This window comes from Sorex fumeus, unplaced genomic scaffold (assembly GCF_029834395.1).
Source record: "Sorex fumeus unplaced genomic scaffold, SorFum_2.1 ptg000013l, whole genome shotgun sequence".
Classification (NCBI taxonomy): Eukaryota; Metazoa; Chordata; class Mammalia; order Eulipotyphla; family Soricidae; genus Sorex; species Sorex fumeus.
Window position 1 is genome coordinate 4357501 of NW_026606070.1, and position 21838 is coordinate 4379338.

General features: G+C 45.5%; 1 protein-coding gene across 1 annotated transcript in view; it reads left to right on the forward strand.

The window, feature by feature from the left end:
- The window catches only part of WDFY3 (WD repeat and FYVE domain containing 3), a 277239-nt gene that overhangs the window by 177004 nt on the left and 78397 nt on the right, over window positions 1–21838 (forward strand). The window contains exons 23-32 of the mRNA XM_056111481.1: window positions 1063–1294; window positions 3690–3850; window positions 6983–7094; window positions 9746–9936; window positions 11423–11575; window positions 15273–15346; window positions 15431–15592; window positions 16356–16450; window positions 19204–19324; window positions 20092–20309. Coding sequence (XP_055967456.1) covers window positions 1063–1294; window positions 3690–3850; window positions 6983–7094; window positions 9746–9936; window positions 11423–11575; window positions 15273–15346; window positions 15431–15592; window positions 16356–16450; window positions 19204–19324; window positions 20092–20309 — 1519 coding nt within the window. The remainder of the gene's footprint in view (window positions 1–1062; window positions 1295–3689; window positions 3851–6982; window positions 7095–9745; window positions 9937–11422; window positions 11576–15272; window positions 15347–15430; window positions 15593–16355; window positions 16451–19203; window positions 19325–20091; window positions 20310–21838) is intronic.

Sequence of the window (21838 nt, forward strand, 5' to 3'; positions counted from 1 at the left end):
CTTTTGAGAAAACAGCCAATGAAATGTTCACCACGTAGCCAAAGATGAGTGAACTTGGAAAATACCTTTTGACTGAAAGTTTCAGCAGAAATGACGAATGACCCTGGAGAAAGGGATCCAGGTCACTCTCTGACCGGGATTCTGATAGTGTGAGCGTGGGGCCCTCAGGTTACACATGCGAGGAGATTGGTTCCTCTTAGGCCTGCACTTCCTGATGACCACACAGAGGGCTGATGACTGTATGAATAGTGCTTGTAGGAAAAGGTCCCTGGACACGGGAGACTGTTCACAGCCTGAGATGTGCCAGTTCTTTGCCCACGGACAGACCCGGAGGAGCTGGTCGCCTCGTGCAGTGAGGAACACAACTGTCGAGGCCGTCTCCAGTGCCCGGGTGCCTCACATACAGCTTCACTGCCCTGTTTGTCCTGTCATTCCCATGAGGTAGTCGGGACTCATCCTCAAGAGGGCAACCACTCCCACTCCAACTTAGAGCCATGGGTGCTGCTCTCAGCCTCTGCGGGGCTGGTGTAGAGGAACTCAGTCCTGAAGGACTGCAGGAAACCCGTCCCATGGGGCACAGAATCAAAGAAAATCCCACATTAGAGAAAAACCACTGGAGATGTGCCTTGCTCCATCAAGCGCTGGGAGCAGCCATCAGCAAAAGGAGCAACTTAATTTGATCCCAACTCACCCCAAAGGCAACACAGCTCGTTTTCAAGGTCCCTTGGGTCCCACAACAGTCGAAAGCTGGGTTTGTACCAAGTTGACCAGTCTAGCAAGGCCTTGCTCACTGGAGATGCAGACTAACCAGGCAGCATCTGCATCCCTATGCTTGAGGTGTCCTTTTTCTGTTTGGAGAGTTGGATCGCAAATTTCCAACTCCACACACGAGGTGCCAGACTCTTGACCTGCTTCATCATCTGCAGTCCAGCTGCTTTTGTACATTTACAAAGCCGTGTGACCCGGGGATAAGGAAAGCATGCAGAGAAGTGTGTGTTACATTGGCCAAAGTGTTTTATCTCCTCCCCCTACGAACTCATCGTTGCCTCCTGTTCTTTGCAGCTTCATTACGTCCATAGCACTCCTGGGGGCTCCGGTTCTGCGAACCCACCAGTGGTCAGCTCGGTGTATGCGTACAGCGGCACCCCGCCGGCCCAGCGCCAGATGGCCTCGCTGGTCTGGCGCCTGGGACCCACGCATTTTCTGGAAGAAGTCCTGCCCCCTTCCAGTGTGACCACCATTTATGAACTCGGACCAAATTACGTGGGAAGCTTCCAGGCTGTGTGTATGCCATGTGAGTAACTCGTCCCTCATTCTTAAAGTTCTGTAAAAGCGATCTGCATCAAGTTCGAGATGCGAGCGTTAGGTGCACTTATGGATGAGAGGTTCTTCGCTGTGCATTTCGTTCTTTAGGGAAGTGGAGCTGATCTCTCTGTCCCCTGCAGCCTAATCCTTTTGATCTATGGAAAATGTTCTCTTCCAGTCCTACTGGACTTCCTGTATTTTCTGCTGAGTTAGGGATTGTTTCTGATCACCAGTTTCCCATTTCTTTAACTGGTTCCTAGATAGAGGTGGTTTAAGGTATAAGACCCTGAGACTTTTCTAAGAGTTTCATCTTTTTCTTTGTAATAATCGTACCTGTTGTATGAAATAGTTTAAAGTATGTTGACTTTAGTGACGAGAACATCTATAATCCAGACTGTTCAGCAACCCCAATTCTCTAGAATAGATGAGTTGATATCATTTTCCTGATCTACAACTCAACTCCTACTGCCCCCCCCCTTTTTTTTTCTTTTTGGGTCACACCCAGCAATGTACAGGGGTGACTCCTGGCTCTGCACTCAGGAATTACTTCTGGCGGTGCTCATGGGGCCATATGGGATGCTGGGAATCGAAGCTGGGTCGGCTGCGTGCAAGGCAAACGCTCTACCCGCTGTGCTATCACTCTAGCCCCTGTCCCCCTTTTTCTAAAAAAAAAAAAATTTAATCACCATAAATTACAAAGTTACAAGGTTCTTCAGGATGGGTTTCAGGTGTACAGTGTTGCATACAATCAGGTGTACACTGTTGCCCCAGTGTCCACTTCTTTCCACTAGTGCCCATTTTCTCTCCCACAGGCATGGTATCCTTTGAGTCACGGGCCTGCAGTACTGTTACTGACAGGGTATCGTGCATATGCCTTTAGCCCCTTTCAGCACCCTGTCCTCCCCCAGAGTGACCACTTCCCTCTCTTACTATAGTAGTGCTCCCTTCCCTCCAAGGGCAAGATACCTGCTAAGAACCAGTTCTTCTGATCTTTCTTCCTATGGTCTTCAGACATTAATTATTCCCTAACTGTGTTTCTTTCTATCCCACACTCATTCTGTGTCTGTCCCCCTCTCTCTGAGTCATCTCTCTTACCATGGTATTCTCCGGGTCCACCCATGTATCAGCAGATTGCATGACTTCATCTCTTCTTATGGCTGAGTAGTATTCCATTGTGTACCTATCCATGGATTCTTTATCCGTTCATTGCTCAAGCGGGCCCAGTAACGTCTCCATTGGAGACTTTGTTGTTACTGTGTCTGGCATATCGAATACTCTCGGTAGCTTGCCGGGCTCTCCGAGAGGGGCGGAGGAATCGAACTCGGGTTGGCCATGTTGGCTGCATGCAAGGCAGACGCCCTACCTGCTGTGCTATCGCTCATCTGTTCTCGAAAACTCGGGTTGTTTTTGGTGATCGGGAATAGTGCTGCAGTGAACAAAGGAGTGCAGATGTGTCTTTGTTCATTTTAACAAAACTCTTGAGTTCGGGGCTACCATTATCATTCACATTTTACAATTAGGAAACCAAAGCACTGAGATCAATAGACCAGATAACACAGAACCAAGAGTAGGCCCTGAGCCATGCCGGCCCCCACAGAGCACAGTGATGGTAAGAAGTCGCCCTTGTCTTCTGGGTCGGGGAGAGAGCTCCACGGCCAGCGGTGTGCGTGCTGTGCCCGCAGCGGGACCCAGTTTGAACTGACCATCACAGGGGCTCCTTGAGCATGGCGGGGTGGACCTGGCGGTTTCCAGACGCATCCTGGGCGCCTGGCTGACCGAGCACAGAAAGTGGCGCTTGGGCCCCCTGAACGCCACCTGGGAGACACTCTCCCTTCCGAAACCTTTCCACTCTGTTGTGGACTGCAAACCCGTGGGCTCGATCATTTTCCAATGTTCAGACAGAAAAATAACGGACTCAGAGAAATAAATTTGGTTTTTTGGTTTCTTTGTTTGTTTGTTTGTTTGTTTTCATTTTTATTGGATGACAGTGAATTAGAAGGTTGTGGAGTTGTTCATGATTACGTGTTTCAGACGTACAGTGTCCCAACACTGATCCCTCCATTGACGTCCCCCTATTGCCACCAACCTACCCCTGTGGCACACACTTTCCCCTGCACCATTGCCTTTGTTCTTCCTCCTGACACCAGTGGCAAGCTTAATGCTGGAGCCCAGTCATCTTGCTCTTCGTTTCTGTTACCTTTGGGCACTTGTTTAAAATAGTTTTTAAAATTCAGCTCATCTCAAGTTTGATGATTTTCATGTCTGCACGCTGAAAATAAAACGAGAGTAAAGATAAAAAAAAATTGGTGAAGATATGGGGAACTACGGATGACTCTTGAAAAGAGAAGTTGACACCGGTGACACTGATTCTTTTTCCCTTGCAGGCAAAGATGCCAAATCTGAAGGCATCGTCCCTTCGCCTGTGTCCTTGGTCCCCGAGGAGAAGGTGTCGTTCGGCCTCTATGCGCTCTCCGTCTCAACCCTGACTGTGGCGAGAATCCGCAAGGTGTACAACAAGCTGGACAGCAAAGCCATCGCTAAGCAGGTAAGGGACGGTTCAGGCACTAAGAGGCTCTGCCGGGCCTCGATGGCTGTACTCCCAGCAATGGGAGGGTGCTGGAAATACCGCCCTGCACGCTTGTTTTGACTGGTTTGTTTAGATTTGAGGGTAAACCAGGCATTTAGATATTTAGCTTATTGCAGAAAACTGAGAATTTCCTTCTATTATCCATGCATGGTTTATACTTACATTGACAATTAAGGAATTTGATTTTTGGAAAACAGTTTCAATTTTATAGACTGTAATTTATTTTTTATTAAAGAATTGTGATTTACAAAGTTACCGATAGTTGGATCATAGGCATATAATATTTCAACACCAATCCCACCACCGAGGTCAACTTCCCCCCACCATTGTTCCCCGAATTCCTTCCCCAGCCCAACCCCCCTCCCCACCCCACCCCTGTCAGGTTGACAGGCACATTCCAGAGCTCCTGTGGTGGCAGCTCCGATGATCTCATGCTTTGAGTGCTGCTGGGTCTGTGTTTGGATCTATGGCTCTAGTCCTCACCCTATCCCCAAGATAGCAGAAGCCCTAACGAAAACCCTATAATTTAATAACCTTTTCCTGGATCACCTGCTACCATTTTGTGTAAGACCCAACAGTCTTCCAAAGAGAAATTTTCTGTCTTTATAGTTCCTGAGTTCCTGATAGTATTGATAGACTAATAACTAAAGAAGTAACCCGGGGCTGGAATCATAGCACATCAGGTAGGGTGTTTGCCGTGCACGCATCTAACCCGAGTTCGATTCTCTGCATCCCATATGGTCCCCCAAGTACCGCCAGGAGTAATTTCTAAGTGCAGAGCCAGGAGGAAACCCTGTGCATCGCCGGTGTCACCCAAAAAGCAAACACTGTAGCACTGTCCTCGCATTGTTCATTGATTTGCTCAAGTGGGCACCAGTAACATCTCTACTGTGGAACTTGTTACTGTGTTTGGCATATTGAATATGTCATGGGGTAGCTTGCCAGGCTCTGCCGTGTGGGCACGATACTCTCGGTAGCTTGCCAGGCTCTCCAAGAGGGGCGGAGGAATAGAACCGGGGTCAACCCGTGTTGCCCCGTGCAAGGTAAATGTCTTACCCGCTGTGCTATCGACCCAAAAAGCAAAAAAAAAAAAAAAAAAAAAAAGAAAGAAATAATCAGAGTTTGCTAAGCATGAAGAGAGCTCTGTGTAAGAATAAACAGAAGGGAAGTGAGGTTGGCTTATGCTTACCTCTTGAAAGAGCTTGGTCAGAGAAGGCCTAATTGAGAAGCTGAAATTCAAGCAAACTTGAAAATGGGGGCAGCATCCCAGGGCAGTATGGACACAGGAGTGTAAGCTAGGGTGGGAAACTGCACTTTAGAAAGATGAGTGCTAATCTCTTAGAGAACTGCATGACTGCTACAAGGCAGGAGGAAAAGCGTGGTGGGAGCCAGCCCATTTATTGAATATGATGTAGACTTTCATTGAGTGTTGAATCTAGAAGCATCACTGGCTTCCAGGCATAAGAAGGACATGTTGTGACTCTCTTTGTGTGTGTGTGTGTGTGTGTGTGTGTGTGTGTTTGAGCCACACCCTGCTGGTACTCAAGACTACTCCTGGCTCTGTGCTTCAGGGATCACTTCTGGAGTCCTCAGGGGGACAATATGGGATATTCCATTGACCATGTCCAAGGCAAACCTGCTGTCCTATTCTCTAGCACCGTCCCCCTACCCCACCCCCGCCCAAGTTACTCTTTTGCTGGTATCGGGGTGACTTTGCTGAGACAGATTGGAAGGTGACAGCGTGAAGCAGGTTGCCCAGTTCTGAGAGTAACAATAATGATTCACATGAGAGATGTGTGAGAACCGGTGTGGCGGCAGAGGCCACGGCGAGAAACCGTCAGGATTGAGGTCTTTGTTGAACCTCCAGAGCGCAGTTTCACTTTGCAGGTTGTCACCCAGGATCTGCCAGTGACATGGGGTCGGGGAGCTGAAGGACTTGGAGAGAAGAGTGGGCAGTAAAAGCAGCAAATAAGAAAGAAGAGCCAAGGGGGCGTGGGGCCATAGTAGTGGGTAGAGCCTTGCATGCAGCCAACCCGGTTCGATCCCCGGCATCTCATATGGTCCTCTGAGTCCTGCCAGGAGAGATCTCTGACCGCCCCTCCCCCCCCCCCCCCGGCTGTTAGCCATGGTGATCTGGGCATATATTATATTTTCTTTGCATTCTTCAGTCCACTCCTTCGCGAGTCCTGTTGGCAAGAAAGCAGGGCCAGACCACGAATCGTAGCCTTTTATTTCCTTTTTCCCAAGCAGCACGCTGAGACTGTGGCTCTGTCGTGACCTCTCCTCCTTTGCTCTTCTCCAGTTAGGCATTTCCTCTGAGTCCTGCCAGGAGAGATCTCTGAGTGCAGAGGCAGTAGTAAGCCCTGAGCATCACCAGGTCTGCGCCACCAACCCCCCCCCCCAAAAAAAAAGAAAGGGAGAGAGGGAGAAAACTGGGAGAGATGGACACCATAGAAATCAGTGACCTGCTGTGGCTGATGGATTAGTGTGGATGGAACAAAACAAATAGCCTTTGGGCATGGGACATTTCTCTGACTGCCTGAGGGAAGACAGCATGAAGGGGAGGAAATCCGGAGCTGGAAGGACAGAGTAAGGAAGAGTGTGGACAACATGTATGCACAGATTTGTCCGGGACTCGTGTGTGTGTGTGTGTGTGTGTGTGTGTGTGTGTTTACATATATAGCTATGAGGTCTTAGTATTAAACTACATTCCTTTTAGCCTTCTAGGTAGGTGGTTTTCTCTGTCATGCCCTTAGATAATCTAGGGTACATTTGATTCACGTCTTGGTATGTGGCAGGAGGCCGTGTTCTGTTCAGTGCTGAGATGCTAGGGAGTGAAGATAGCACCTACTGCCATTCTAGTGTCGTTTCAAGAGACCGCCCCTGCCCCCCCCCCCCCCCCCCGGCTGTTAGCCATGGTGATCTGGGCATATTATATTTTCTTTGCATTCTTCAGTCCACTCCTTCGCGAGTCCTGTTGGCAAGAAAGCAGGGCCAGACCACGAATCCTAGCCTTTTATTTCCTTTTTCCCAAGCAGCACGCTGAGACTGTGGCTCTGTCGTGACCTCTCCTCCTTTGCTCTTCTCCAGTTAGGCATTTCCTCCCACGAGAACGCGACGCCTGTGAAGTTCATCCACAATGCCGCCGGCCACCTCAACGGGCCTGCCCGGACCATCGGGGCCGCGCTCATCGGCTACTTGGGTAATCAGCTGGCCTTCCTGACTCCATGCGTGTTTGTCTTCCCTGAAACCTGCATTCATTTTCCGACCCTAAGTAGTAACCTACAGCATCCTTGCAACCTTCCGAGATTCGTGCAGTAGCCTGGAGTGCCAGTCAGCTTGGAGAATCATGTCTTATAAGAGCCTGTCCACGTCTGTCCTCTTGGGTTGGCATTACCGAGCACTGGCTACATGCCTCTGTGGAGCTTCAGGGCGACTCTCACGCTGCACGTAGGGCTGGAGGCAATTGCCACCCTCGAAGTAGTGGTGATTGTGACGGGGCTTGGCGCAGTGGTGGAGCTGCTCCTGCCCCTTGGCCGTGAGGTGAGGTTCCGAGTTCTGGGTGCAAACACTGACTCCTGCTGGAACCGTGTTTGAGTCTCACCCCTGCTCATCCACTTCCGGGGAGCTGACGGTTTTGGAGAGGAGCTCAAGGCAGGGCATCCAAAACCCAGAGTACTTACCCAGAATACTTACATATGGGTAGTACTTAGTAGTAGTGATTTAGTAGATTAAGGAGGCGCAAATGTGATCATCAGAATTCTGCATGGAAAATTTACCCCCTCAGTAATGTGCACACGTGTTCGTCCTGTTTTGCTTTTTAAAATACTGCTTTATTGGAATTTCACTGATACTAAAACACCAGATTGGTATTTATTTAAAAAGCATGTCTAGGCCCTTTTCAAAAATATAGCAACACTATGGTTTACTCCACGCAGCAGGGGATAAAGAGGGCAGGGAAATAAGTGATAACTCCTATTGGAACACGATGAGGCATTGTGCCAGAAGACTAAAATCTAGATTTCCATTTTTCTTAGCTTTAGATTCGTAATGCCTGCCCTGTGGAAGATAGTTCAAAATCTAGTGCTAGTGTACTCAAAAGTATTGGGATACATCAAAACACATAGAAATATGAAATGCATATTAATTGTTTTAAACGGATCAATAGGCACACAACATTTAAACAATAAAATTTTAAAAAAAAGTTTAGGCATGTAATCGTGAGATTTTTTAAAAATTGACACCAGAGGCTGGAGAGATAGCACAGTAGGTAGGGCATTTGCTTTGCACGTGGCCGACCCGGGCTCGATTCCCAGCATCCCATATGGTCCCCTGAGCACTGCCAGGAGTAACTCCTGAGTGCAGAGCCAGGTAACCCTTGTGCATCGCCAGGTGTGACCCAAAAAAACAAACCAAAAAAAAATTTTTTTAATTAAATAAATTTTAAAAAAATCGACACCAAGTATATTCTAGTATGTATGGTATTTTCACATACTTGTGTTCTCCAGAAGTTCCGGGTCTCCTCTTATCCCCTGTGTGGCTCAGAGCAGCTGTGAGGGGCAGCGTTGTGCTCTGCTTGGGTCAGCCTGGGGTCAGGCCGGCTGCCTCATCCCCTGTAGCATTTTCTCCCCATCCCAGAGCTCTGGCCTAAAGAATTGCCTCTATCAACATGACCCAGGAAGGCATTTCACCTGCTTCAGAAATCCCTTCCTGGGCTCTCTGGCGTTTGCCCAGCAGTGAGGAGGGCGTGGCCCGCCCTGCGGGGGCTTCAGGCACTGTCTACTGCTATCACTCCAGCCCCAAGTAAAATCACAGAATGTTTTTCTCCTTTCGCTGAATATAATATCTTTGAGGTACATCCTTGTTACAAATCCTTGCAGAATTTTTGTATTCTCTTTTGTAGCTGAATGTTCTCTTACCCATATATGCCATGTTCTCATTTGCTCTTCAGCAGTCATTTAGGTTGTTTCTACTTCTTGGCCATTATAAAGATTGGTGCAATAAATGTGCGAGTGCACATGTATATATTTATATATAACATTTTATATGCCATATAATATGTTATACATATAAGATATAACATATATAAAGTTCACTTCAAATTTCTGTTCTCATTGTGTGCAAACACTCAGAAATGGGATCGCCATTTTTCTGTTCCTAATGTCTGAGCAGTGTCTACACTGCTTTCCTTGGTGGCTCCAGTTCACATCCTTGCTCCCCGCCCGCCTGGGTGCCCTTTCTTCCACACCCCTTCCAACAGTTGCTGGCTCTTGTTTGCTTACTGACCATCCTCATTTCCCTAATGGTGGATATCTTTCTGTTCATCTCTTTGTCTTCTTTGTTAATTTTTTTTAATGACTTACCTTTTTAAACAATTCAGGCACTGTGATTATAATGCAGTTAACAATAAAGTTTCAAGCATATGCTGTTCCAGCCCCACACCCATCACTGGGTGTCAGCATCCCTGCACCCCTGCAGCGCCCAAAGGTCCCCTTCCACCCCCACCCTCTGGGCAGACTCATGTACACGGACGCTGAGAACCTTGCAGTATTTGTTACTCCCGCACTGCGTTTCTTTCTGTGCCATGCATGAGTCCTTCTGCATCTGTCCCTTCGCCTTTGGCTGACCTCATTCAGCAGGGCATGTTCCACCACTGCAGGGTTTCATGTTCTTGTAGCTGAGTTCTCGCCCACCGTGGCTACGTCCCTCGATTCTTTTCTCAGTGCATCTATGCTCCGGTACCTGGGTTGTCTCCAGATCTGGACTAGTTGACTATTTCCTAAGATGATGTGTATTTGGTTCTTATTTCCCTAAGAGATCCATTTTAATAATGTCTCACTCTCTCTTGCTCAGGGGTCAGGACTTTTGTCCCTAAGCCTGTCGCCACTACTCTGCAGTACATCGGTGGTGCGGCGGCCATCCTGGGCCTGGTGGCCATGGCCTCGGACGTGGAGGGGCTCTACGCAGCGGTCAAGGCCCTCGTGTGTGTGGTCAAGAGCAACCCCCTGGCCAGCAAAGAGATGGAGAGGATCCGAGGCTACCAGGTACGTCCCCCAGAGCACATGCTCACTTGTATCCCCTGAGGGAATCCTCCGGGTTTGCTCCTTTCTTTTGATAAGAACGCTCTGATTCAAATAGACTTTGAATAGTTTTTCTTAAAACTGACATGTCCGGTGAGAGAGTGTGTCCTCTTCTTGGTTGCATTGTTTTGTCCTTAAGCCCTCAAATTGGGCTACCTCAGTAGAAGGGTTTTGCCCGCTTGGAGTTACTCTGCTAAAGTAGAAATGAAACCAAGTGATCACCTGGCTTCCCAAGTTGGGGGTCGCAGCTACACATAGGGGGCACATCTGAATATTGGGATTGTAAAAACTCTTAAAAATGTGTTTTAAGGGGCTGGAGCAATAGCACAGCGGGTAGGGCGTTTGCCTTGCACACGGCTGACCCAGGTTCGATTCCCAGCATCCTATATGGTCCCCCATGCACCGCCAGGAGTGATTCCTGAGTGTAAAGCCAGGAGTAACCCCCGAGCATCGCCGGGGGTGACCCAAAAAGCAAAAAAAAAAAAATGTATTTTAAAATAAATTTCTTTCTGTCTTCTTATCAGTAGTAGATGCTTGATCTGTGTGCCGGTTTTATATACCTAGATACCCAGGGTTGTACAAAGCTGTCTTGGATAAAAAGAGGTCACAAGTGGAAAACGCTTCCGCAGCCCTGCCCTGTAGGTTATCTACCCAAAGCTCTCCGCTTTCTCTCTCTCTGCCCACCACACCTGTGTATCTTTGCCCTGCCCTTTCTTAGCTAAGGGATGTGACAGACCGTAAATTTTGCTAATCTCGGAAACTCACGTGGGAGTTAAGGTATTTAAAAATATTTAAAATACTAAAGCCATTCATGTCACTTTCCCACAATCTCTGCGTGTTTGGGGCAGAAAGTGAATCATGAGAATCAAAGTATCTAAAACAAGATGAATTCCCACTACAGTTAATGAAGTGAGTTGACCTCAGCTCAGAACTTTATTCTAACTAAACTGCTGACTAGACAGGACTGTGTGTTTAATGGCACTATCTTTTGATTGTTTTGTTTTTGCAAAGCTTATGTACGGCGGGTGCTTTGTATATGCCACTAGCTCTCTGACTTAGAAAGAATAGATTATTTCTTTCTTTATTTTTTTTTTCCTTTTATGGGTCACACCCGGCGATGCTCAGGGGTTACTCCTGGCTCATGCACTCAGGAATTACTCCTGGCGGTGCTTCGGGACCATATGGGATGCTGGGAATTGAACCCGGGTTGGCCTCGTGCAAGGCAGATGCCCTACCCGCTGTGCTATCACTGTAGCCCCAAGAGTAGAATATTTCAAATGATGGAATTACCCTGCATTTCAGATTTTGCTTGATGCCACAATGAAAATTCCTGTGTCTCTAATTGTCATTGTTAAAGATTTAGAAATGTGCTTACAGGTGTCCAGAAGTGCTAGACGTTGGGTCCTCCGGTACCCGGGCTGACACTGATGTATGTGCCACTCTCTTTCAGCTACTGGCCATGCTGCTTAAGAAGAAGCGTTCCCTCCTTAACAGCCACATCCTCCACCTCACATTCTCCCTTGTGGGAACTGTCGATAGCGGCCACGAGACCTCCATTATTCCCAACTCAACCGCCTTCCAGGACCTGCTGTGTGACTTTGAAGTACGTATATCCGCATTCACTGGCTCTGTGTCACCCCGGGGTCCATCACTCCTGTGTACCGGGAAATTGACCGGCGACCTTTCCTCTAAGCCGTGCTAATATTCTAAATGCCTGTATTGGTTGCTTAGGTGAAATAGGAAATAGAAGGGTGTGATAGAATTTCTTCTAGAATTCAGTCTTGGGGTGAAAGAGATAGCACAGGGGTTAGGGCACTTTCCTTGTTGTTCGTTTGACCTGGATTTCATTCCTGGCACAATGTATGGTACTCCGAGCCCTGCAGGAATAACCCCTAAGTACTGCTATGTGTGAGGGAGGGAGAGAGAGGAGGGGAGAGAGAGAGAGATTCGGTTGTAGAATATTGAAGAAGTGAAGCAGTATGGTCCATTTATTCAACAATAGCTGCAGATATAGTACAGCAGGTAAGGCCCTTGCCTTGCACGTGGCCAACCCATGTTTGGTCCCCAGCATCTCGTGTGATCGGTCCCTTGAGCAATGCCAGGAGTAATTCCTGAGGGCAGAGCCTGGATTGAGCCTTGAGCATCCCCAGGTGTGACCATACCTCCCCACCAAAAGAAAATCAAATATTTCATCAAATAGCTCTGGAAACTTTCAGGGAGGGAGGGGACGGGCTAGAATTTGGGCCCTGCCTAGCAGTGCTTAGTGCTTGTTCCTTGCTCCGTGCTCAGGAATGACCCCTGGCAGTGCTGGGGGTTCAAACAAGTGTTATCCATGTGCAGGAAGGGGCCTTGGCTCCTGTGTTCTCTCCAGCCTTCATGAGATAACTCTGATAAAAAGAGTTCCACAACTCATGGGAATCTGAACCAGAAAGTTTGGTTGAATCATAGCCGTATAGAAGAATATGTCAGTCATTTTGACAAAATAGCAGGATTTTGGACTATCCTATTACCTTAACAGCATGCCTTACTCTGTCTTCTTGGAAAATCACTCAGCCATTTAATTTCTCTATTTAATGTCTTGTTCACAGTGTTTTGTCTATAAATCGTGTGTGTGTGTGTGTGTGTGTGTGTGTCCTTGTAAGACTGTGAGTGCAAAGATCTTGTCTTCCGTTATAACCTTCCCACTCACATAGTACCAGCACTAACGTTCACCGACCATCATATCCAGGCCCTTAAGAGTCGCTTCCTCATTACTGTTCTGTGCTCCATCTTGTGTATTTTGTGTTTGTTTGGGGGCCACATTCAGCAGTGCTCAGGGACCCCTCTGGGCTCTGTGCTCAGGGGCCACTCCTGGCAGTGCCTGGGGACTGGACATGGGCACCAAATCGGGGTCAGCGTCAGGACAAGGCAAGCACCATCACCTCTGTCCCCTCCTCAGCCCCGCGTGAGTGTCAGAGGTTTCTCGCCAGTGTGCCCTGCTGCTCTCCCACCCGTGTCCAGGCCTCCTGGTAGCCTGGCTGGACGTGCTTCTCTGAGCCCCTCGCCCGTGGGTGCCTGTGCGCCTCAGCCTTCTCCTGGCCTCACTGCTTCTTCCGGCCACCTTTGCTGCTTCCATCATTTCCTTCTTACAACATTTGCATTCTTCTATTTCTTCTTGACTTCTGTGTGTGTGTGTGTGTGTGTGTGTGTGTTGTGTTGTGTGTCCTTGTCTTTCCTTCAGTCTCCTGGCCAGTCCTCCAGGCCGGCCACTGCCGTGTCTCTTCCCAAACCTGCATCTCTAGCTTGATATCTTACTCCCAGGCCTTATTTCTAATTCCTCACTCCATGTTTCCATTCTTGAGCGCCAGCAACACCTAAGCTAAACTTAGCGCCCTTCCCCAAAATTAGTTTTCCCTCCTAACTTAGGTTTCTATTAATAACACCGCCATTCTCCCTGTCACGGAGGTTGAGAACTGAAAAAAAATTTTCAGCTTTCTCCTCACTCTGTTTATAACCAAGTCCGCATTACCTCATGCAGATTCCGCTTCCTCGCTTTCTGCCTCCTCTTTGCTCCGCCCTGATAGAAGCCCAGTCCCTTCTCGCCCCTTTCCTCTCTCTATCCTAAGTATCCTTTAGCCTTATTCCTTCTGAGGCAGAATCCTGTCACTTCCTCAGAAGCCATTTCAGCGCTTTCCCCTTCATCACCACAAAATGCACCTTCCTCAGCCTGGTCTTAAAAATTCTGATTCAAAAAATCCATCATCGGTTTAGACTTATTTACTGCATGTCAGAGCGAGGCTCCGTGTTGGCGCTAAGGATATAAAAATGTAGGACAGCGCCTGCCTTGAAGGCATATAGTCCATTAGAGGAGAAAAACAAATAAACTTACCGTGAAAGATTTGCGAGAGCGGAGATCCAGGTACCCAGGAAGGTGATGGAACTTTCAAAGGAGGCCTCACTGGAGCCTAAATTGGCTTGGATCTATAACTGAGGTTGTGAGCTGTGAGTTCAAAAAGAGGGTACACAACACATGCTTTTGGTGGCCAAGAACCGCCTCCCCAGGCCTACCCAAGGTGATGGACGAATAAAAGGACAGGGCTGCAAGCTGGTTTGTAATCTGTGACTGGTTATTTTCCTCCCCTGCTCCCACAGCTTAAATTGTTGGATATTTAGAAACTGTGACGGGCGAGAGTACACACACAGAGGTGGGGAAAAGGCAGCTCAGATAGAGAAGGGAGCACCAAGTAAAGGGTGTTGGGAGGATCCTCCCAGGATGGGAGATGCATGCTGAAAGTAGACTATAGACCAAACATGATTGCCACTCAATGCCTCTTTTGCAAACCACAGCACCCAATAGGAGAGAGAGAACAAAAGGGAATGCCCTGCCACAGAGGCAGGGTGGGGTGGGGGGGATGGGGAGTGGGAGGGATACTGGGATCAGTGGTGGTGGAAAATGGGCACTGGTGGAGGGATGGGTACTTGATCATTGTATAATTGAAACCCAAGCACAAAAACTTGTAAGTCTACACTGTACCTCATGGTGTTTCACTAATCTGAATAAAACTTAAAAAATAAATAAATAAACAGATGTAAAGCCCCTTCTTCAGGGAAAGTGCTTCTAGGAGATTAACTCAGGGACAGAATCTCACTTTTAGAACTCTAATTTGGTCTCTAATGTAATCTAGAGTTTAGCACTCTCCATTACTAGGAGATCCGCTCAAGGGTGGGATTCCATCCCAGGCGTATTTCTTTCTCCTTTCCTCAGCTAGTGATCCATTTTTCCCTAGTCATTTTGTGTGAAGGGATCTATTAAACTTTAAGAGTGGCTCTTTGGGGCCGGAGTGATAGCACAGCAGGCAGGGCGTTTGCCTTGCACGCAACCCAATCTGGGTTCGATTCCCAGCATCCCATATGGTCCCCCAAGCATGGCCAAGAGTAATTCCTGAGTGCATGAACCAGGAGTAACCCCTGTGCATCGCTGGGTGTGACCCAGAAAGCAAAAAAAAAAAAAGAGTGTCTCTTCCTGGGGACATCTATATAGCCCAGACTATAGTTCTCAGGCCATCTTTTCCCAGAAATTTCTTTTTCTTGAACAGAACCAGAAACCTACCCTGTGAGCACTTTTATAGGGCTTCACCAATTAGAAATTATTAAGGTGCTTCTAGGCAGTTAAGGATGAAAGAAGTCTGATATGCTAACCATGTTCGGTGGATGGACACTTGGGGGGGGGTGGCTAACCCTATTTAGGTAACCCTGTTTACCTATTTACCCTATTAAGAGGTAACCCTATTTACCTCTTCTACGCTCTGCTTGTGTTCTAGGTCTGGCTGCATGCTCCCTATGAACTTCATCTTTCCTTATTTGAACACTTCATTGAACTGCTCACGGAATCCAGGTACCCGTTAACACCTCCACACATCGTTGTTCTATCACAGTAGAGACTGTGTAGAGAGTCTATAAACTCATCGTTCTCTTACAGCGAAGCTTCGAAGAACGCCAAATTGATGAGGGAGTTCCAGCTAATCCCTAAGCTGCTTCTGACACTCCGAGATATGTCTCTATCCCAGCCTACCATTGCCGCCATCAGTAACGTGCTGAGCTTCTTGCTCCAAGGATTCCCCAACAGCAATGACCTTCTCAGGTAGTAAAAGCTTCTGTGTTTCCTAATTTCGTTCACTGAATGCACCAGTAGGGTTACGATAGGCAAGGTAACTGTGATCAGTTACTGTTTCTCAGCAACACCTATAGAACAGAATTAACATTCTTCAGGATATTTATGGGATATATTCAGGATATTTATGGCAAAGCATGGGATCTTAGTAACTTCAAAGCTAGTCATTCCCACCATGATTCAATAAAGATTTGTTCATTATTTATCATTATTAGTAAATTATTTATGGTGATAAATAATGTATCAGTAATAAATTGTTTAGGGTGGTAAATAAATTATTCATTGTTTATTCATTATTTATGATGTGAATAATGGTGAGAAAATATGTAGCACTTAGCGCAGTGAGATTGAACATCTTAGATGCCCTCCACAAAAAAAAAAAATTCCATTATGAGGATTCGTGGTCCCCAGCCTCTGCTCTGCCCAGGTGTGTGTACACAAGTATACATTCCCACTGCTACATTCGGCATGCCAGTTCTTTTCCATGTCCTACCTGTTGCATGAACAGGTGAAGGTGTTTCCTGGTTGCGTTTTTCAGATCTTTTCAACAATGCATTTGCTACCAATATGAAATACGGCTCAAAGCATATTTATGAAGTATCTCTAGAAATGCTCTGGCATTCACTTGGTAGGTCTTCTCTTATTTGGAAATAAGAGAAAGGGGGAAAGTAAAATGATGACTTTTCAGAAAAAAAAGTAAAATCTATCACTTTATGTTTCCTTGTATTTCAAGGTTTGGCCAGTTTATTTCTTCTACTTTACCAACCTTTGCAGTTTGTGAAAAATTTGTAGTTATGGAGATAAACCATGAAGAAAAGCTTGAAGTTGGTGAGTTGATTCTGGATCTTGGGAACTAATTGCTATGCCCTATTTTCTTCTGGTACAAGTTCAAGCTGAAGTATATGTGATACTATTATGTCACTGTGTGTGTGTGTGTGTGTGTGTGTGTGTGTGTGTGTGTGTGTGTGTGTGTGGTGTATTGGTTTTGGGGCCACACCCAGAGGTGTTCAAGGCTCAACACCTCTTGGGGTTCTGGTTACCGTTTGTCATGCTGGATTTTGAACTGTGGGTCAGGTGAGTCAACTGTGTACAAGGCAAACACCTGCTTTTGCTACTATCTCTACAGCCCACATTATGTTACTTTTAAAGTTGTATTGCTTTTTTCTCTTTTTTTGGATATTTCGCAGATATATTTGTCATAAATCAAGCCTGTACGATATGTGGTATAGAGTTACCTGAAAAAGTTAATAGTGTAATGCCCTAATTTAAAAATAAAATCTTTGCTATTTTTAGAGGATTTATAGCAATTTTTCTTTAGTGAAATTTTTATACATCATTGGAGTTTTTGAACTTATATCCATCTCTCCAGAAACAGCTATTTGCTGAAGTGAATTATATCTGTATTTTCATTTTCCTGTTAAATATACAGAAATCACTAAAAGACTGTTTTACTAGAATCATTTCATATAAGCATGAGATAGAAATATTGTCAGAGGATGTGACTTCTTGGCTCTGCAACCACCTACTATTTTTTTTAAGCTTTCCTTACATAATCTACATTTTTCTCCTCTGTTCCAATACATTTTTCTGTAGTATATGCAAAGAAGATTTGTTTGGAAAACTTTGAAAGAGGATTTCCTAGACTAGCCTGTAGTTAAACTCATGATATCTTATGTTCAGAATTTTTTATATTATTCCCAAACCATATCACATAAGGAATTTCCTACGAACCCTGATAGCCTCACCCACTGGTTTTTAGAGGAGAAACACTTTTCTTGGAAGGGTCACATCCTCATAAACAAGTCTCTTCAATTTTGACTAAATCACCTAGAGCACACCTTCCCCAGGGCTTCACAAATAAGAGAAAGGAGTATAATCAAGTCTTTTAATGATGGTGGAGGGATGGGTATTTGATCATTGTATAATTGAAACCCAAGCACAAAAATTTGTAAGTCTACAACTGTACCTCATGGTGTCTCACTAATAAAAATAAAAATAAATTAAAAAATTAGTAGTTAAAAAAAAAAAAGATGAGGCCAAGAGGTTGGACTAAATGACCTCTTACAGATCACAGGGAGAACATAAGGCCTTTGCCACTTACCTGCTACCTACTCTTTGGGACAATGTTAGTATTTCTTTCGTGAAGCAAAGGATGAGACGTTTAGAAAGATCAAATGTACAGATAAACTCTGTGCTTAATATCTTCCATATAAGTGCTTTGTGTGATCTTGTTCCAGCCCTGTGAATTGGGTCCTGTTGTTACCCTAATTATAGAAAGGAACAAATGAGGACCAGTAGAGAAAATTTACCCAAAATCATTCCACTGCTTTAGAAACCAACATTCTAAGCACTTAACGATAACATTTTATTACCATATGCAAGCATTCCTTCTAAGTAGTGAATATATATTAAGTAAATAGGAATTAGAGCATGAAGCTACTTTAAGAATCTTTGGAAATGCATAAAAAATCTAAGTGTAAAATATGTATGTGTTTTTTTAAATAAAAAGCAATACAGAGGATCAGTGAAAGTAGAATTTGTTTATCTTCAAAAATATATGTTGATAAACCTTCAGTTAACTCACAAGGCAGGAGACAATTCTAGCAAATAAAAGCAGTAAGGAAAAAGTAGAGATTTCAGTGGTTAGCAAAGAAATACAGAGGGTCCGGGGGGACTTCGAGGAACACTTCTGTGCCGGGTCGGGGTCTGCTTTGCTTGCGTGAGCCTGGGTTTGATCCCCAGCCCTGCCTGGTTTCCCAGTCTCAGGTGTGGCCCAACAGAAAACAACTGTCTGCTTCCTGTTTTCAGGTTTTTTTTTGGTTTAGCCAATTTAACAATGAAAGGCCTTCAAAAATTAAATGAAAATGGAAGGATTTGGATTATTAGTTTTCTTCATGTGATTTTCATTTCTTTACCTTCCCGTGTTGCTGGGGTGAAGGGAATATTTGCCAGAGAGTAGATAGGGAACTTGCCGTGCACACCTGGCCCAGGTTCACTCCCTGGCCTGCCATGTGACCCCCCAAGCACAAATTAGCCCCTGTGGCACAGAGCTCGGAGTAAGCCCGGAGCACAGAGCCCAGAGCCTGAGCACTGCTGGGGGGTGGTCCATTGTAGCACTGTCCTCCCATTGTTCATCCATTTGCTCGAGCAGGCACCAGTAACGTCTCCATTGTGAGACTTGTTGTTACTGTGTTCGGCATATTGAATATGCCGTGAAGAGTTTGCCAGACTCTGCCGTGCGGGCGAGATGCTCTCAGTAGCTTGCTGGGCTCTCCGAGAGGGGCGGAGGAATTGAACCCAGGTCAGCTGTGTGTAAGGCAAACACCCTACCCGCTGTGCTATCAAAAAATGTTCATAGCTGTTTTGTCACCAGTTTAATATCAAGAGTAAGTGAACGTTATTTTCAAGAACTTAAGATAATTCATGCCATTGACCTCTTTTCTTATCCTCTTTAGGAAAACACTTGTAAAGAAACAATTTTTAAATGATGCATTTTTCAATGAGGTTTTCTAGAACATATTACATATATTTAACCCTGGTTTATCTTCAAGGATCATTTTTTATATTTATTTTTGTGACAGGTACTGAAGAAGAGTTTGGAGGCCTTGTATCAGCTAATCTTATACTTTTGAGGAACAGGCTTCTAGATATCTTGCTAAAATTAATTTATACATCTAAAGAAAAGACAAGTATTAATTTGCAGTAAGTAAAATCTTTTTGAAATTGATGCTGCCGATTGCTGTTATACATTGTAGACAAAATAAAGCATTGTCATTGACTTTTAATGGATTAAAAAAAATTGTATTGATTTGCCATTAGTTTATAACACTATGCATTTAAACCATATGTCTTTAGACCTTTAATATGGGATAGAGTGGAGGGGAAGTAGGAAGTTAATGTATTTGTGGTGACAGGGATTAAACCTTGGTTCTTCAGCCTGTGAGTCATGCTTTCTAACAGGATGGAGAACTTTTGTCCCTGGGCCATGGAAGGCCCACGACATCATGCGGTAGGGACAAATGTGTGTGCGTCTCATCAGCTGCACATGAGTTGTGTGACCTGTAAATGATGCTAGAAATGATTAAATGGTCCTTGGCAGAGGAAAAGGGCTCCCATTCCTGCTCGCTACCATTGAATTACATTCCCGTTCCCTCTGATAAAATGTTGGGGGGAGGGGGAGGAGTTGTACAACTTTACAATGAACTGGGATTTTGTTTGTTTTTTGGTACAACTTTTTTTTAATTATTATTAACATTTTTTAAACCCTGAGGTTTATAACATAGCTATTTTCTAAATGTAAAAGCTTCATACCTAATACAGTCCCGGTCTTATTTGTTAAGACAACTTTTTCGATTTACTTAAGAACAAGACCTCACCGTATTTTGTTTTTGAATTTGTTATCATAGTCCTGGGCATTAATGTGTTCTTCTGTCTCTTCTCTCTTTTTCGAAATCTGTCTCTCCACGTAGAGCTTGTGAGGAGCTGGTGAAGACCCTGGGTTTTGACTGGATCATGATGTTCATGGAGGAACACTTGCACTCTACCACGGTCACCGCGGCCCTGAGGATTCTTGTCGTCCTGCTGAGTAATCAGTCGATCCTCATCAAGTTCAAAGAGGGGCTCAGTGGAGGAGGCTGGTTGGAGCAGACAGACTCTGTCTTAACGAATAAGATCGGGACTGTATTAGGTATGAGGCTCTTGTAGTCGGTGTTTAAAATCAGCTCTTGTGTGTTCATCTTCAGTTTAAATTTCCAGTGTATCTTGTAACTACTTTTGAATTGTGGATTTTAACTGTGGGGGGTGGGGAGGGGGGGTGGGAGAGGAGTTATTGGGGGAAGCCAGTTTAAATTTTGACTTTTAAGTTGGAAATCAACGTGGGATTGTTTTGTTGTCCTTCCATGCATAGATATGGCTGGAGAGGCTCTTGATAAAGAAAGAAGTGGTACTGACACCATTTGGTTTTCACTGAAAGGATCTCTTGAGGAAAATTATCTGTTTGAAAATACACATTTTTTTTCTTTTTAAAAATGTAGGAGTACTGCTGTTTATTGAAAATATACATTTTAAATGTTTATTATAGATGCTTTTGGGATCTGAGAATTGGGGGAGGGCTATAGCCTAACGCTGCTGCTATAAGTAGTTGTGTAGCAGGAGATTGAACTTCTTTTTGTTTTGTTTTGTTTTGGGGGCCACACTAGCCCAGCCGCCCTCCATCCCTGGCTAGTTTGAGTTTGGTTCAGATTTGATCCCATCTGATTTAATTTTCCCGGCTGCCTCTCTGATAGCATCTCTGAATGTGCACAGAGACATTTAACCATCTTCCTTGATTCTGTTTCTTGTTGAAGTGGGGAGCAAAACTAGTATTTGTAATGTTTTATTCCTACCTCATTTTTATCAAGTCTTCACTGAAGAGGACCTCTCATGTAGCTATAACTGAGTCTAAAGTACTGCTTCGTGAATAAGCATGGGGTGTGGTTAAAGTGGTGCAAGTGAAGTGATTGTGTTGCTAAAAGCACTTCCTGGCCAGTGTGAGGCCCACTGAGCGTAGCGGAGAGCCTGGGCCCTGGGGTCTGGGCCGGCTGCTGGCCCTGTCCCTGGGTGCTTCTGCCTACCCTGTGCTCTCAGGTTCCAGTGAGGGATTTATTTTTTCTTTTATTAAAGATTAGATGTGGGGGGAAATAGAGCATGAAATAATCAGGAAGGGAAATGAATGCTGATTTTTGTTTTCATGGAGGACCTCTAGTGGTATCAGAAACTTTATCTTCCTATTTATTGTACGTCTTTTGGTTTCCTAAAGCCCTGTATATTTTTATGCTCATACATCCACTTAGGGTTTTCCATACATAAAAATCAATCCTAGCACAGCCGGTCTGTTAGAAAATGTCGCCATGTGGAGCTCGGAGCGATAGCACAGCCAGGAAGGCGTTTTGCCTTGCATGTGGCTGACCCGGGTTCAATTCCCAGCATCCCATAGGGTCTCTCAAGCAATGCCAGGAATAGTTCTTGAGTGCAGAACCAGGAGTGAGCCCTGAGCATCGCCAGGTGTGACCCCAAAAGCCAAAAAAAAATAATAATAAAAGATGTGCTTGTGATGCCAATTCAAGGGAGACAACTTGGTTTCTCGGGTCCCAGAGCAGAGACTTGGGGACCAAGAGGTGACCAGTGCTAACATCCTGGTTTGGCACTCATCCAACCAGGGTTAATCCCCAGGGCAGG